The sequence below is a fragment of the Bombyx mori genome, chromosome 4 (genome assembly GCF_030269925.1).
Source record: "Bombyx mori chromosome 4, ASM3026992v2".
NCBI lineage: Eukaryota > Metazoa > Arthropoda > Insecta > Lepidoptera > Bombycidae > Bombyx > Bombyx mori.
In genome coordinates, this window is record NC_085110.1 from 10,533,397 (window position 1) to 10,548,927 (window position 15,531).

General features: G+C 36.1%; 1 protein-coding gene across 1 annotated transcript in view; it reads left to right on the plus strand.

The window, feature by feature from the left end:
• Positions 1–15,531, plus strand: part of LOC100134924 (cadherin-2) — a 205,783-nt gene that overhangs the window by 74,476 nt on the left and 115,776 nt on the right. The window contains exon 13 of the mRNA XM_062668235.1: positions 11,041–11,230. Within this exon, the coding sequence (XP_062524219.1) occupies positions 11,041–11,230 (190 nt within the window). The remainder of the gene's footprint in view (positions 1–11,040; positions 11,231–15,531) is intronic.

Genomic DNA, 15,531 nt, shown 5'->3' on the forward strand with positions numbered 1-15,531 from the left:
GGAAGATCTTCCCTTTGTTTATAATCCCCAAAACTTCGCTTAAGTTTGGAAGTGGTAGGTTTTAGAGCATAGTACATAATTGGGTTATATTACCAATATCCTGGTTGGCAAGTTTCTGCCGATGAGGGCTCGGTAATTTACTTCATAACTTTGAATTATTGGACAAATTCTAACAAAATTTAAAAAATAGTTAAGGCCAATGGTTAAGTCGATTTCATTAACTATTATCTATAAACTACTTTAAGGTTTCGTAAATAATAAAACCATTTAATGAACATCGCTTTGCTAATAGTCTATTGACGGTGCGAAAGTATTGCAATTCGTTGAGGTTAAGACTGCGGCCCCTCCTTTTAGTAGCTATCATGGTTCATAGACAATAACGAATGAAATACCGCCTTTAACTGTAAGACATGAGGTTGAATGGCAACTGTTTTTTTTTAAGTGGCTGTTCTGTTTTTTTTACCAAACGGGATTTGTATTAAATAATATAAGAAATGCTTAAGTATTCTTAAGATTATGAATAGAATGCCTTCTTTTTTTTAGTACCAAGATATATATCAGAATAGGCTTTCTCAAAAATCCAACTAGCTATATTAGCAGTAATAATAATCACCAAAAAATATATTCTAATTTGTAAATTTGGAATTGTTCGAGATGATACCGGCATCTCGTTTTTACCATCGCACCTCCCGCCACCGGAGTAGAGTTCATCCATACTACCTGGAGCCACTGCGGGCATCCACAGTGCGTTTCCAGAGATCTTTTTTGCCACGTACCATCCGGTTATAGCATAAGCTCCTCTCCACGATGTTTCCCGAGCGCTATGACATGTCCTTCTTCAAACGAGGCTTGTGGAGAGTATTAAGCGGTAGGTAGCAGCTTGGCTCTGCCCCTGGCATTGCTGAAGTCCATGGGCGACTTTAACCACTCACCATCAGGTGGGCCGTATGCTCGTCTGCCTACAAGGGCAATAAAAAAAATACAGCAAAAACGACATTGTCATTTGATTTTAAATAATATAAATAGCATTGTTCAGATCGTACACTAAGTTATCACTTCATTGCGTTTTCCGAGCACACGAATCTACTCCGAACAATTTTTACAAATAAACTCTATCAATTCTCAAATCCTTCGTATTGGATAGCCATTACCGCGGATAAAAAAGGCATATAAGCGACAACGAAAAATATAACCTAGGAAGGGAAATCGCTTTAGATAGACATCAAGGATCGGACGGACTTCAATCATTTCACAGAAAGATTAAAAAAAGGCATTCAATATGTTTTTTTTAAATACTAAATTACTCGATACTGTTGAATTATATTGTTTACCGTATCTTAAATTGTTACCTTTAGTTATGGAAAACTGCAAATCAATTGAAAATTATACTACCAAGATATGCCCACTCCTTTGGAATTTTAAGTCTTCGTTTAGAGAACAGTAAATCGCGTTTCGCTGAATAAAAAATCAAGAATGAGCGCAAGCAATGTTAATTAAACCAATACTTCTGACAATATACTCGTAGTAAGGAAAGTAATGACATTTTCGCATAATGTTTCACGTTATTAGCTATATATGTAGTTTTAAAGGGCTCCGTTAACCATTAAACACTAAGTAAATCGTAAGCTTGTCTGGAAATCTAAGGAAATAAAGACATAGAATTTCAGTTGAATTTCATATTTGCGTTCATATTTGTTTAGCTTGGGAAATGAAAACAATTTAACGTAACTGTAATTTAAGAATCGTTTTTTTTTGTTTTTGTTTTGTTTTCGTAGAAGCCCGAAGGTAAAATCTTCTCGAGCTAAATGTTAATAAATTCTAATGATTAAAACGGATGCTTTGTAATTTATTCCCTTAAAGCGTATTTCATGGTAATATTTATTCCATCACGTTGGTATAAATGCTTACGCAAATTAATTATATCCCAGAAATGCGGTACATAACTCGACTGCCCACATAATGGACAGGCTCAGACGATAGAATTAGCCTTTGCCCGTTTCTCGTTCGTAGTCAACTAATATAATTTACACAAATTAGATTGACCTCGTAACGAGAAGCAGCACGAGACTGTTTATACTGTCAATGTTTGCCTAACACTTTAAATGAAGCATGTGTGCAATAATTATGTCAATGAATTTGACAATAATCGTAACGATTGAAAAAGAAAGTAGCGGGCTTTGTGTTATTGCCTTAACCATTTTAGTGCAAGGTTGAAGTAATTTAAAAATCATTCGTAACACATACTTATCAATATTTTTAAGAGTCGATGGCCGTTATTGATCTACGAAAATGATAGTGTTCAAAATTTGGAATATTAAGAAAACAAAATTATTATCCGAATAAATGGTATAAATGATAGAGGAGTATGGAAAGAGAAAACATGTTGCGCCGAACCCAGGTGACTGGGGAAGGGTTGGAGAATGATGATACAATGATGATAATGAAACCGTCAGACTTTATGCGTAATTATTGGTGTTGAAGGATATTACATAGGTTGTGAAGTGTGAAATAGCCATTATATAATAAATACAAATAAAATTTCAACCTGATGTATGGAATGGGTGATTTCATGTTTGTTTATGACGTCTATGAACTTGAGGAACTAGTTAATGCGTGGTAACGCATTGGTTGTAACGTGTTCAATAAAACCATAAAAGTAGGATATAGAGTTTGTTACGATGCATCTATAATTTATAATTGAAGGTCGAATTTTCAGTCAGAAATTTTATCTTTCATTGTAATCATTAAAGCGACTTTATTTATTTATTTGTTTATTACACTTCATGTAAAATTTACATAATAGCTTACTGTCGTAGTCACGGACGACTAAGTTGTTAAGTATTTTTCGAGATTTGAATATAGTGCTACCTACAGTCTATTTTTCTATATATTTTTTTCAGACTTTCGCATTTCATTTCACACAGAACGAACGGAAATAATATAAAGACAATTAAAAAAAACCGAGATTATATCGTAAAAGTAGTTTTAATTATGGCCACGACTCGCGAAACCCAAAGAAAATATTTCATTATAATATTATTACCCCAATAAGGGCAAAGGCTGCCTAGAGAACTAAATTTATTCGCAATTCGTTTTTCTCGTACAGAGGAACCCAAATCTGTTTTCACAAAGTACATTGATGTCAAATAGCAATCGTCAATTGCCAACATTATAAACGCTAAGACCGAAATTGCTGCCTCAGCGTCCTGGGTGTGTTAGACGGAGCTATGACGAATGATCCTCTTGTCGCTCATTGGCTGTAGCTAATGAGGTGTGATGTTTTACGTAAATGAATATTAAGAAGTAGTAATGGCCTTTACAACTAAGAAATTAAGTGCTATTTTGAAAACTGAACAGAAGCCTCGGTGTTTCTCACGTTCGTGTGTACGTAGTGCGAAGTATTTTAAGCGTGTTTTAGAGCCAAGCATTTGTTTTTATCGGCTTAAAAGGGGCTCACTATGTGTGCTTTACATTCATCGTTTGGTTGTATCTAATGGTAAGTGATCTTAACTAGCTTAATACGAACTATGAAATCCATTTCCGGTGTATTATTTGAAAATATAATATTTGAGATTAGGGATTCGGGTGCACTTATACTTACTACTACGTATGTGTATGTTTGCAAGAAAATACCAGCTTTAGGCCGTTGATTAATCGTTGATAATAATAAATCAGAACGGCGGATGAAAGGCGATTGCATGCAGCAGAGATGCGAATGTTGCGATGGATGTGTGGAGTAACGAGAATGGATAGAATACGAAATGAATATGTTAGAGGAAGTCTGAAAGTGGCACCTGTGACAGAGAAGTTGGGAAGTGCGCGTTTGGAATGGTATGGGCATGTGATGAGGCGAAATGAAAATGAGGTTGGCAAGACAGTGTTAACTATGAATGTGGAAGGATATATATATATATATATATAATTATTATTATTTATTACTTATGATAGAGGAGTATGGAAGGAGAAAACATGTTGCGTCGACCCCAGGTGACTGGGAGAAGGGCTGGAGAATAATGAATGATTAATCGCAATCACTATCTTCCTATAGAACTAAGTATCGGCGGGTCGTCTGTCGGTGTAGTACACCATCACCTTGAGAACATGACATCACGGTTGCCGCTTAGGGATGGAGACTTCAAAATTTATTGATATTGATAAATTGACGGAGTGTCGTGAAACTTGTGAAGTATGTGGGTCCTCACTAATTAAAGTGCTGTTTTTCTGCGTAGCTGGAATAGATCCTTAGGCTATCAGGGAAGAGGTTGAAAAAAAAAGCCATGCCAAATACGTTCCCCAAGACGCGCGTCGAAAATTGACTACAGCTTAACACAAATGCACCGTTGCACTTGGGCACGCAGTCTATGCAAGACTTCAAAAATATACACATCGATATTAATAATTTACGATGTCGTAGGATTAACCTTTAGGGTCAATATCCAAAGTAAAAAATTTAATAATAATAGTACATGTATGACTTCCATATCAATAGTCACTAGATAAACCACGCGAGACAATCCAGACGAATATTATAAGGGTTTTATTCTTGCCTTTTTTGGCTACAGAATCTCAAAAAAGAAACTAAAGGGCTTTGCAAAAACCATTGAATAATTTAAACCAGGAAACAAGTTCACATACATTAGAAGCGAACGTGGCTCAACTCTTGAGTTCAAAACTGTGTAATTTAGTTTCACGTAGGGATCACCGAGTTCGGTAATGAACTGAGTGAATTGTATCTATTTACTTTGACCAGGAAAATTCAATCAGCTTGTTTGCTTAATCCGTTTGGTTCGCTACAGGCTCGTACACGGAAATTTGTATTATAATACACATAGTATCTACATATACGGTGTGCTATCGTATCCGATATTTTGTCTTCAAAAGCAATAGCTTCGATTTCCCTTCGAGCTAACATTTAAGTTTGTGACAAAAGGAAGATCTTCCATCGAGCGGTGAAATTTCTTAGTAGACCGACGGTCCGAATGACATTGTTCGGAATTTGGATATAAATATGCGCAAATTTATCTTGAAAATGTAATAAGCGCAATTCAGGCATCTCTCAAATATCTTATGTTTCATAATAGCTGACTACACTAAAATCAGATACGTATCGGAAATGTTTTCTTCTGATGTACTCGAACAATAATAATAAGGAAACAAAATAAAAACATATTGATTCAGTAAATGCTATTTAAGGGCTATAACATGGTCATATTATGAAAATGATGTAAAATATATTCAATGAATGCTACATAAAGTACAGGTTTATGTGGTTGCGGGAACGCAAAAACAGTATACAAGACGCGATGCAGGCAAGTTAGAATGAAATAAAAAATAACGGTCAGTGTAAACATTATTCATTACTCTAAACGAGCAGTCGGGCTCATGGCCCATCTGGGTTTTGATGGTTAATACCGCCACCAACAGAGAGACATGAGCTCAAAGTCTGAAGACCGGCCTATCCTTCAAACTGGAAAACATGACCGTTTTGCAGCAATATTAGGCAGAATGTAGGTACCTACATAAGTGAAATACATTAGTGAAAAGACATTTAGACTGATGTCTTTTTCGTCAACATTTAAAATATTTTTTTTTAGACCAGAGTGAGGGTTAATTTAAATATACATAGTGGAATTAAGATTACATTACATAAATTTTTTTTTTTTATTTTTTTTTATTGCTTCGGTGGATGGACGAGCTCACAGCCCACCTGATTTTAAAAACTCCCCCATTAAAAAAAAAACTATCATACGACATAAGCCACTATCTTCTCATAAGTAGGTAATCGCATCCTGATGCATTATGAGCGAATGCGACTTCACCAACTGTATTATTGGAGTCCCTTAGACTGTTATTTTTAGTGCAATTTTATCTATCTTCATGCGCAACTAAATTTTTTTCAATCAGTCTTACAGATATTGAATTGTTCTATTTTATAAATCCGCTCTACAACATGTAGACTAACTCGATAGCGCATCATTTAGCGCTCCCGAGTGCTGGGCCCAGCTTTCCAAACTTTCGTATCACGAACATGTGTGTAAGTCTATTTCTACGTAAAGTTCTATATTGATTTCTGGTTTTCCACGGAATCGGGAATCCTACTTCGGGGTCAGATGACCGACCATGTGTTATGTATTCGTTAACTATTAATAATTTATTTATCTTCTAAAAAATATGACAGTAAACGCAATACGCGAACTTTTTTTAAGTTTAATCATAAAACGAACCGAATGGTCCCATTAGTTTTCAAAACTGAAATTCATATAGTTTATGAATGCTTTATTTTTCTCATTCATTGCGCGAGCTCATATGTTCGTATCTCCATAAATAATTCACGATAACATGCACAGACACGGAATAAATGCTGAACAAAGTGTACACTTTTTTTGTGCAACGTGACGATTTACCGGGCCCATTTTCGCTTTTCCACTGAATAAAAACGCGACACTCACCCGTTTTGATAATCCAATTTTAATAATTAAACGTGTAGTATGTTTCCAATGCGTATTTAATAAAAACATGTGAAATTGTTTTTTCCATTTCACAAAGAATATTCGGTTCCCCGATTACTGATAAGAACCTTTCAATGGGGGGCAAAGGACGTTTGCTATTTATCCGTGGTAGCGATAAATACTCTTCAGTTACTTTCCCTTCTTAAATTATTCCTATAGTCCTCTTAATAGATTCATAGCTTAACTGGTAGTACCACTATCCTTCTTGATTAAATCGCCATACATTCGTTCAGTCCATTTTAAAGGATAGGAAGGCCATACTGTAATGTTGTTACTACTTCAGTCTTATGAGTTGAGGGCATTCACTTTGTGAGCTAAACTACTAGACGTAAGGTGGTCTGGCTCTTCAACCCATCAGATGTAAAAGACCTGGTTCTGCTACTTCTCAGTCATTCGTCTGCAGTAGAACGTCGTCGACTGTAAGTGTGACCCGCACAGCTCACACTATCCTAAGACATCGTCTTATTTTCTTACCTAGACTAATGGCTTCGTTATCTGTCAATGGCCTTTGAATAGGGCAATTAAGAAATCGAATTTGTATCTTTAGAATGAAGCTTAATGTGTCCATTACAGAATAATCGTTTCCTAATTACTCTAGTGTGTTGACCGCTTTCAAATGTAGTGAAAATTCGTACTTGTCTAATATTGTAAAGTAAATTTCATTTATTTGTACGAAATTTATTTCATAATTCAATACAAATACCGAATCAATATCGAAATATTCGCAAATAACGTTAATATGATTGCCTTGCAAACAGAACTAGTAAATTATTCTTGTTTTTCATTTGGCAATGTCACATTGCGGTTTATTCGTGCGTTCTATTTGAGTATAATATATTTTTTTCGACAGTGCCAATATTACAGACTAAATGTTAACTTGTCCAAGCTATTTTAATGGCTTTGGATTGGTACTAAAAAAATGTACGAAGATATTTGCGGTTACACTTATTCACTTAAACCTTTTAGTTGACGGATTCTTTCCACGAAATTATAATTTTACTAGCTTTTCCCGCGACTTCGTCCGCGTTGATAAGTGCACAAATAATGCTTTATTTTAGAACAAATTTGGTTAGCATACAAAACGTTATGGTGAACCAACCTTAAAAGGTTAAGGACATATGCTGTCGCGGACTTTTTTTTAGATCTTTTAAAGTGGAACAATTCTGTCATACATTATTTTAGCGAAATCTTAACCGTTTCTGCAGCGCACGCAGCGCGTTCACAAACTCTTCAGGTTTATAATATTAGTATACTTAGTCTGGCCATAAATACTGTTACAATAAAAAATAAAAAAACTATTGCAAATAGCATTTATTACTTTTACAGTGTGTTAGTTTAATACATAAATATAAAACAGTTTAAAGTATAAAAAGCTTATTCGAAGTGGTCTCCATTGGCTGCAATACAGTCCTTTAAACGTTGAGGCCAGTTATCAATAGAAGCACGCACTCTTTCCATGGGAAAATTTTTCACTGCCAATCGTGACTCCAACAGGGACTCCCAAATTATCGTGGCGTTTAGAGCAAGCCGTACTCTCTAAAACTGACCATAAATCATAATCCAGCGGATTAAGATCGGGACTAGACGACGGCCAGTCTTCAGCTCTGATGAAGTCCGAAACGTTCGTTTCCAACCAAGCCTGCGTAGACCGAGCTTTATGACCTGGCGCCGAGTCTTGCTGGAAGGACCATTCTTGATTATTGAACATGGTGTTGTTAAGGAGCTTCACTACCTTCTCAAGAATGGTATCTTGATACACTTGTGCCGATGTTTTGATACCTTTTTCACAAAAGTATGGCCCAGTCACTCCTTCATAGCTAATACCCCACCAAACCATCACTGAAGTCGGATAGTGCCCACGCTGCATTTTTTCGACTAAATGGGAAGCTTTCTTAGAGCTTTGAGCATAAATACGTTCATTTTGTTTCTTAAAATGTTGCTCAATTGTAAAAATTTTCTCATCCGTAAACAAAATTTTTCTATGACCTCCCTTTGCGTACCGCTTCAGTATTTGTTTCGATTTTACCACCCTATTCTCTTTTAAATTATCAGTTAAGAAATGACCAGTATGTCTCTTATAGGCTGCAAGTCCTAAGTAATCTTTTAAAATACGCGACATGGTTCTAGGTGCTATCTTCATCTCTCGAGATAAAATCGTTTTGCTTTCGGACAGGATTTCTTCGAATTCTTTCCCTTACTGCTTTGACCACCTTTTTCGTCCGAACACTACGTGGACGGCCAGATCTTTTTCTTTCACAAACAGAGAAGGTCTCATTGCACATAGGTGCAATGCCGGCCCGGTACACAAACATTTTACTAATACCAAGCGTATGGAGAGTTTTAAAAATTGCATTTGGCTCCATACCTACTTTGTGTAATGCAATCACAGCGATTCGGTTCTCTTTATCACCCCACTCCATTTTAATATCGCAAAATATTGTACAATGTATTGGCGCCAAAATGAGAAAACTCAATGAGCAATCATATAAAAATGACGGATTCCAAATTCAAATGTAATATTTTGTTTATTTTAAATTGTAACAGTATTTATGGCCAGACTAAGTAGATTTCGTGTTGAGTCTTCACTGAGCGAAAGTTCGTTAAAAAATTAAGATTTATATATATTAATTTCAAACTCACAATTATGAACAAAATTCCTAAACCGCTAATCAACCAACATAGTTTTGGAATCCTTAATTAACTTTCCCCTATTATTACTAAGTTTTCTTAGTTTGTGTAGACCTTAGAATCCTCATCTCGCATCTAGCGTGGTAGAACATCTGTTTGAATTCAAAGCGTTGGCGGGATTTACTTTCGTAACTAAAGCTTCAATATTACTAAGAGATTAAATGAGACTAGTTACTTACTAAGAATATCTAAATTTAGATGGCTTCATGGCCCATTCGAATAGAATATTCTATTCTATTCATGAAATGTGTTCTTATTTGGTTTTTGTTTATTCGAATAGCCTTTTAAATATACGTTTTTAATTAAAATTAATATTATATTTCTTTTGTTACAAAACACGAGCTACGAATAATGTAATCTGAATGAGAGCGGCAATGTCAATGATTAATGTTGTGAATGCCAAATGCTGTTTATTTCTGAATAAAAATTGTTACTGGTAGAGTTATTGACGTTCACTGATTTAGCAGTTAACTTCTGAACAAATGTTCATAAGTTCATAAGTTCTAGTTCTTTTGTGTGATATTGTTATCTACATACATAACATACACCTTTTTTATTGCTTAGATGGGTGGACGAGCTCACAGCTCACCTGGTGTTAAGTGGTTACTGAAGCCCATAGACATCTACAACGTAAATGCGCCACCCACCTTGAGATATAAGTTCTAAGGTCTCAAGAATAGTTACAACGGCTGCCCCACCCTTCAAACCGAAACGCATTATTGCCGTGAGGCAGAAATAGGCAGGGCGGTCGTACCTACCCGTGCGGACTCATAAGAGGTCCTACCACCAGTAATTACGCAAATTATAATTTTGCGGGTTTGATTTTTACTACACGATATTATTCCTTCACCGCGGAAGTCAATCGTGAACATCTCTTAAGTACGTATTTCATTAGAAAAATTGGTATCCGCCTGCGGGATTCGAACACCGTTGCATCGCTCGATACGAATGCACCGGACGTCTTATCCTTTGGGCCATGACGACTTCACGAGGTCTGATGCCCCTGTTTTTGTCGTGAAGCAGTTCCACACTCCTGCTTTAAGGACGGGGTCGCGGGGTGAACGGCATTTAAGTCAACTAACTAGATGGATAGGGGGCTAGTTCGCCTAACTACAACCAAAAAAACGTTGAATAGTTTGTCACAAATAATGCTATTGCTGACAAACAATTCAATTGTACACGCTACATCCAACGTTTGCGAGTCAATTTACTCCGTTTTTTGACAAATTACATTAAAATCAACGCTGTCGCTTTTCCCGCTACATTTTTAGCATTTTGACATCATTTTTACGTGGAATTCCTGCGAAAAAAACTCGAGGATCTAATTGGACACGTGTCAGGTGTGGCTCTGGCAGGTCTCGTACCGAAACGAATAAGTACCTACTGTATTTTGACGAGATCTTTTTTCTAATAAACATTTTCACGTCATTATTTTTGACTGTGGTTCTAGAAATGTTATTTAGGGTTACGGTTCCAAAGTTTCAATGAACAAAAATAATAAAAGTTAACCACAATAACCGAAAAATGGTTACAGTTTGACAAAAATTCTAGGTTTTTCTTAAATGCCCATAATTTTCAAACTGCACGGGATAGATTTTTTTCTAATTTTTCTCATGATTGTTACAATCAATCCTGTCACCCCGTTTCGGCTTGACGTTGAGTTCTGGGACACCCTGTATAGATACTAAACATTCAAAAAGCAATCAAGGGCAGTAACTAGTGCTCCACCGAGTCAGTCTATACGAATTGTAAATTGTATTAGCGAGGTGACCATAAACTTACTTTTTAACAAACTAGTCAAGCGTTAATTAAACGTCTCATAATATTATTAATTTGATGACAGGTGTACTACTATATAGTGGACTCACCTCGCAATGAAGGGAAAGACTTCTTCGAGATCAGCATGCAGACCGGCGAGATCTTCACTAAGGTGGTGTTCGACAGGGAGAAGCAGGGCGCCTACGCTTTAGAAGTGGAGGCGAGGGATGGCGCACCATCGGCGCGGCCTAACTCAGACAACCAGCCCAACTCAGGTAGGTGGAAACTAACTTAAGCATTTCGTGCTAAAAACATGCATTTTTAGTTGTATATTTGACTGTATTAAACACGCGGCTCCGAAGTTACACTGATGCAATATTATTTCAGTTAATACATTTTCAATAAATAATAACTTAAGTCCAAAACGTTTCTCATGGCGATATATTTTAATTTTAAACTAAAAGAGAAACGTTGCATAGTATGGAACTGAATTTAATTTATAAAATAATATATTTAAATGTAAAAGTGTACTTTCATCACGTTTTCCTCTGATCAGAGGCTGCACAATACGTTGTGAATGTGACCACTCACCTTGAGATATGTATAAGGTCGGAATCACAGCTTCATAAACGTTAACCTACTGTTAAAACGCACGGAAATACGGCATAGGTTGATCAGCCTGCGTTTTCCACGCCCTGTCTCTAGTAAAAGTTTTTTATCCATTGTCTTACTGTAATCTGAGGAATCCTAAAATAAATTGATTCAGCCACTGTCACCATTTAACTCGACACCGCCTAAATTAAAAGGTATATTGTGGTTCAAATGCGTTATTCTTAAATTGTCGAGGCGTAAATTTTCTAAATTACACTCGAAATATTATTAACTTTAAGTTTTTTTTATTGTATTAACATGGCTTCAACGTAAAGTCCGTTCAATATTATGCCTGATTCTTTTGTAAGAACATTCCTGTAAGCCCCTTGAAGGTTCCGTTATGTATTTAAACGGCTTAGGGGAAAGGTATTATAAGGAAATGTCTTTTGCTAAAAGAATCGTTCAATTCACGTGCGCGCAGCTTTGGGTCGAAATGCGCACCGGTCCTCGGTCTAATCACGGCCACGACCCGCATTTAAATGTCTTTTTTCTCCCTTGTAAATATACGTTACGTCAAAACTTTCCTTGTTGACCTCCATTAGATGTAGGTACCATTATAGTGACCGAAAGTACCGAGCGGCGACCCTCCGGGTATGTGTCGACACGGCCTCTCATATTTCACCCGTTTCCCTCAGTGGCTGAGAATTGATTGTATCGGCACGTGTGACACTATAAATTGTACGTTGCTATGTAGTTCTCTATTAGGCAAGGAGGCTTGCGTTTCTCGGCCGTATCGCGTCATCGTAAATCAAGCAGTGGAATAATCAGAAGCCGCCCGGGGCTTAATCCTGTTAAGCTACTCATCCCTATATCTGTCTCACGTGCACAATAGCCAGCTTCGGGCTTAGGCGCTTAACTCCAAAGAGAATTTCCTGATTGTAGGTACTTATTGATGCATATATTAAACTCGATACTTGTAACTGATCGGTATTTAACTGTATAATATATATATTATTAGGTTGATGTATATTTCTTGATTTATATCGCCGTTTAGATATGAGGAATTCTGTAGATTATTGTGTCCTCGGGCCACGTACCAATTTCAGCATATTGCAGCTGGTGGTGTGGATACGTGGCGCGGCATGTGCGCACGGGTTTCGCATACTGATCAGTTGAAGACCACGCGAGCATGTGGTGAGGCGAACCGAAACCGCGTTCTAGCAATGTTAGCACTAATTAAAAAATATTATTGTACATCGTAATGTAAGGTTTTAATATTATCATTTTTGTTATTAAGTTCTTGTTCTGTTTCGGATATCTCTTCTTTTAACCGATCGAAGCACATTCATAATTGTCAGTTCATTATGTTTGAACTATATAAGTTGTATGTGTCTGTATTGTCGTAACAATTAAATCTCGTAATAAATTTGTGTCGAATGTTGAAATACTTACATTTACGTTACTCACAAAACAATTTTCAGTTCGCGACACTGAAAAAGTACAGCGAAGATATTGACTTTAACTGGGAATCAAACCGCGCACATAATACAGTTGGTAATCAGGTTCACTGGCCACCAAGCCAACGATATGAAAGCATTAACGTCCATAGTTACAGCGATTAATTAATCAAGTTATCCTCAGACCTCGTTTATATGCGCATATCAATATAACACATTATAGACTGTCATGTCCAGTCGAATCGATCAACAGCAGTCACTCGATCACATTGACACGCCACCTGAGATAATCTCCAGTTAAACTGGATTGATTTCACTTGAACCGTTTTGTTGTCGTAACGAAGTTATTGATTGATTAAGTGAGGCCTATAAAATCAAAGACAGCTAAACGCCATAATGTCGTAAAATGGATGAACAATGGCGCTATCTTGTTTAGTTAGTTGGACACGCTTTAGTGTTTTCATGTTATAACAAATGCAGCTAAATCTCTAACAAATTCAGTTCAAAAATTTTATTTTTACTCAGTATTAAGTACTAATAAACGAAGTTTTATCATTTAAAATTCAGATTATTAGTAATATTCTCATTCTTTATAAATCTGCTTTAAAATAAAGAATATCGTAGCTATCCGAACAGTTATTTCAGCTTCTCAAAGCGGGAGTGTTGCTAACACTGACCCTAGCAAGAGCAGTACTTCGATGGATCGGGAGGATTCGTAATGACGTGTATAAGGCCGATTTTTATAGTTTACCTGAATATTTGACAGACTTGGATTTAGCTGCCTTTGATTTTATAGGCCTCAAGTGTCGTTTAACTTCATTGAGTGACAAGATCGTTCTATTAGTAGTTTTTTATGTCATAACGCGAATAACATGCCTTTAATAAAAGCTTAATGAAAATTCTTAATCAAAATTCTCAATCTAAATTTATTGAGCCTTCGTCTATGTTAATAACATTTCTAAATATTTCCAGTTCGACAGTTGATTGGTTCTGAGCACTTAATAACGAAGCAATATTTTGAATATCTTCCATAAATATAGCTGGTTTATATTGTGGCCAAACCACAGATTTTTTACTGCCGATATCAAAAAATTCTATTACAGGGTTAGTGACTGCGTGAATAAATAAAAATTGACTCTTAAATTAACAACACCTTACTTTTTGCGAAAGAAATGGCATTAACATTTCAAATCAACTTAAAAAGTTTTTTTTTAAATATTAGTTGTTGTTTAGTACTAAAAGTTTAGTGTGCTTAGGGCTCTATAACAAAAATGAAAATAGATACAAACAAAATATTTACAAATTATGTGATAAATGAAGTGTTCAACCTTTACCTCACCTCGCCTCACCATACACGAGACTAAAATAGAAATGGAATTTTAAAACCTATTCATTAGAATCGTTTAAAATGTCGTAAACAATGCAACACAGTTAAACAAAGATGTATTTATTTGCTTTTAACGGGAACTAATAAATTGGTGGAGGCGCGCCGTAGTTAGGTGCTACGTTCTACGAGTCTACGATGTGCTGTGTTGTGCGTTAACTTGTCTAAATTTAAACTTGAACTGTAAAGTTTGTGTGGTAAACTAATTTGTTTTTATTTTTTGGAACTAAGTTCCTTATGGGACGATGCGGAGGGGTACCCTAACCGGGAAAAAACGTCCGGAACTTAAGATTTTTATTAGTAGTGCACACAGTGTACGACTTGACTTTGTAATAATGTACAAAAAATAACATATTTTTTTATCATTCATTGACCACGATCTCAGAGCGTTCGTTTGCGCAATACACTAACTAAAAGTAGTGCCAACAGTCGTAGATATTAAAACGAGAAAGCCGCCATATATCTCGAGCTGGAAGTGGTAATTGCATTGACACAACAACGGCTATATTATCCTCAAAACCCTCAAAACTCCTAAGGTGGTAATAGCGGCAGATAAAGCATATTGAACTGTCCTGCTATACCGATGCAAAAGTCCGCATGTGCCATTAAATTTTTCTAAGCGAACAAGGGTTCGGTAGGGACTTTTTGTCCTTGACCTTTTTTTTCTTATTCAATGTAATAAATATCAGAGACCTTAATTATTATAATCGTTTAAAATATTACTATACGTCTGTAACTCTATTATAGTATTTTGTCGCTGAAGCGTCGACTTTGTTATAACTGTACAAACTTTTGCAAATGCACGCTACATATTTCATTTTCATGCAACAACTAAGTTCGTTGGATTCGGAGTGAAATTTAGCTTATCGTGATTCGAGTTCCTAAAGCTGTGCAAAATATGACTACATTAATCCTTTGCAGCTGAATTAATATGTTTTATGAACGTTAACGTCACTGAACGTTTTATTTGATGTGAAAACTTCTTTAGAATCGTTGTGATTTCAAACCGGATGCAACGGAAAAAACGACAGGTAAGAGACACAAATACAAAAATGTGTAGGATGAAGCCAGCAAAGAATGAGACAGAAATATACATACTATTTAATACAGCGCCATCTGTGAGATTTTTTAATACTAACGTGTG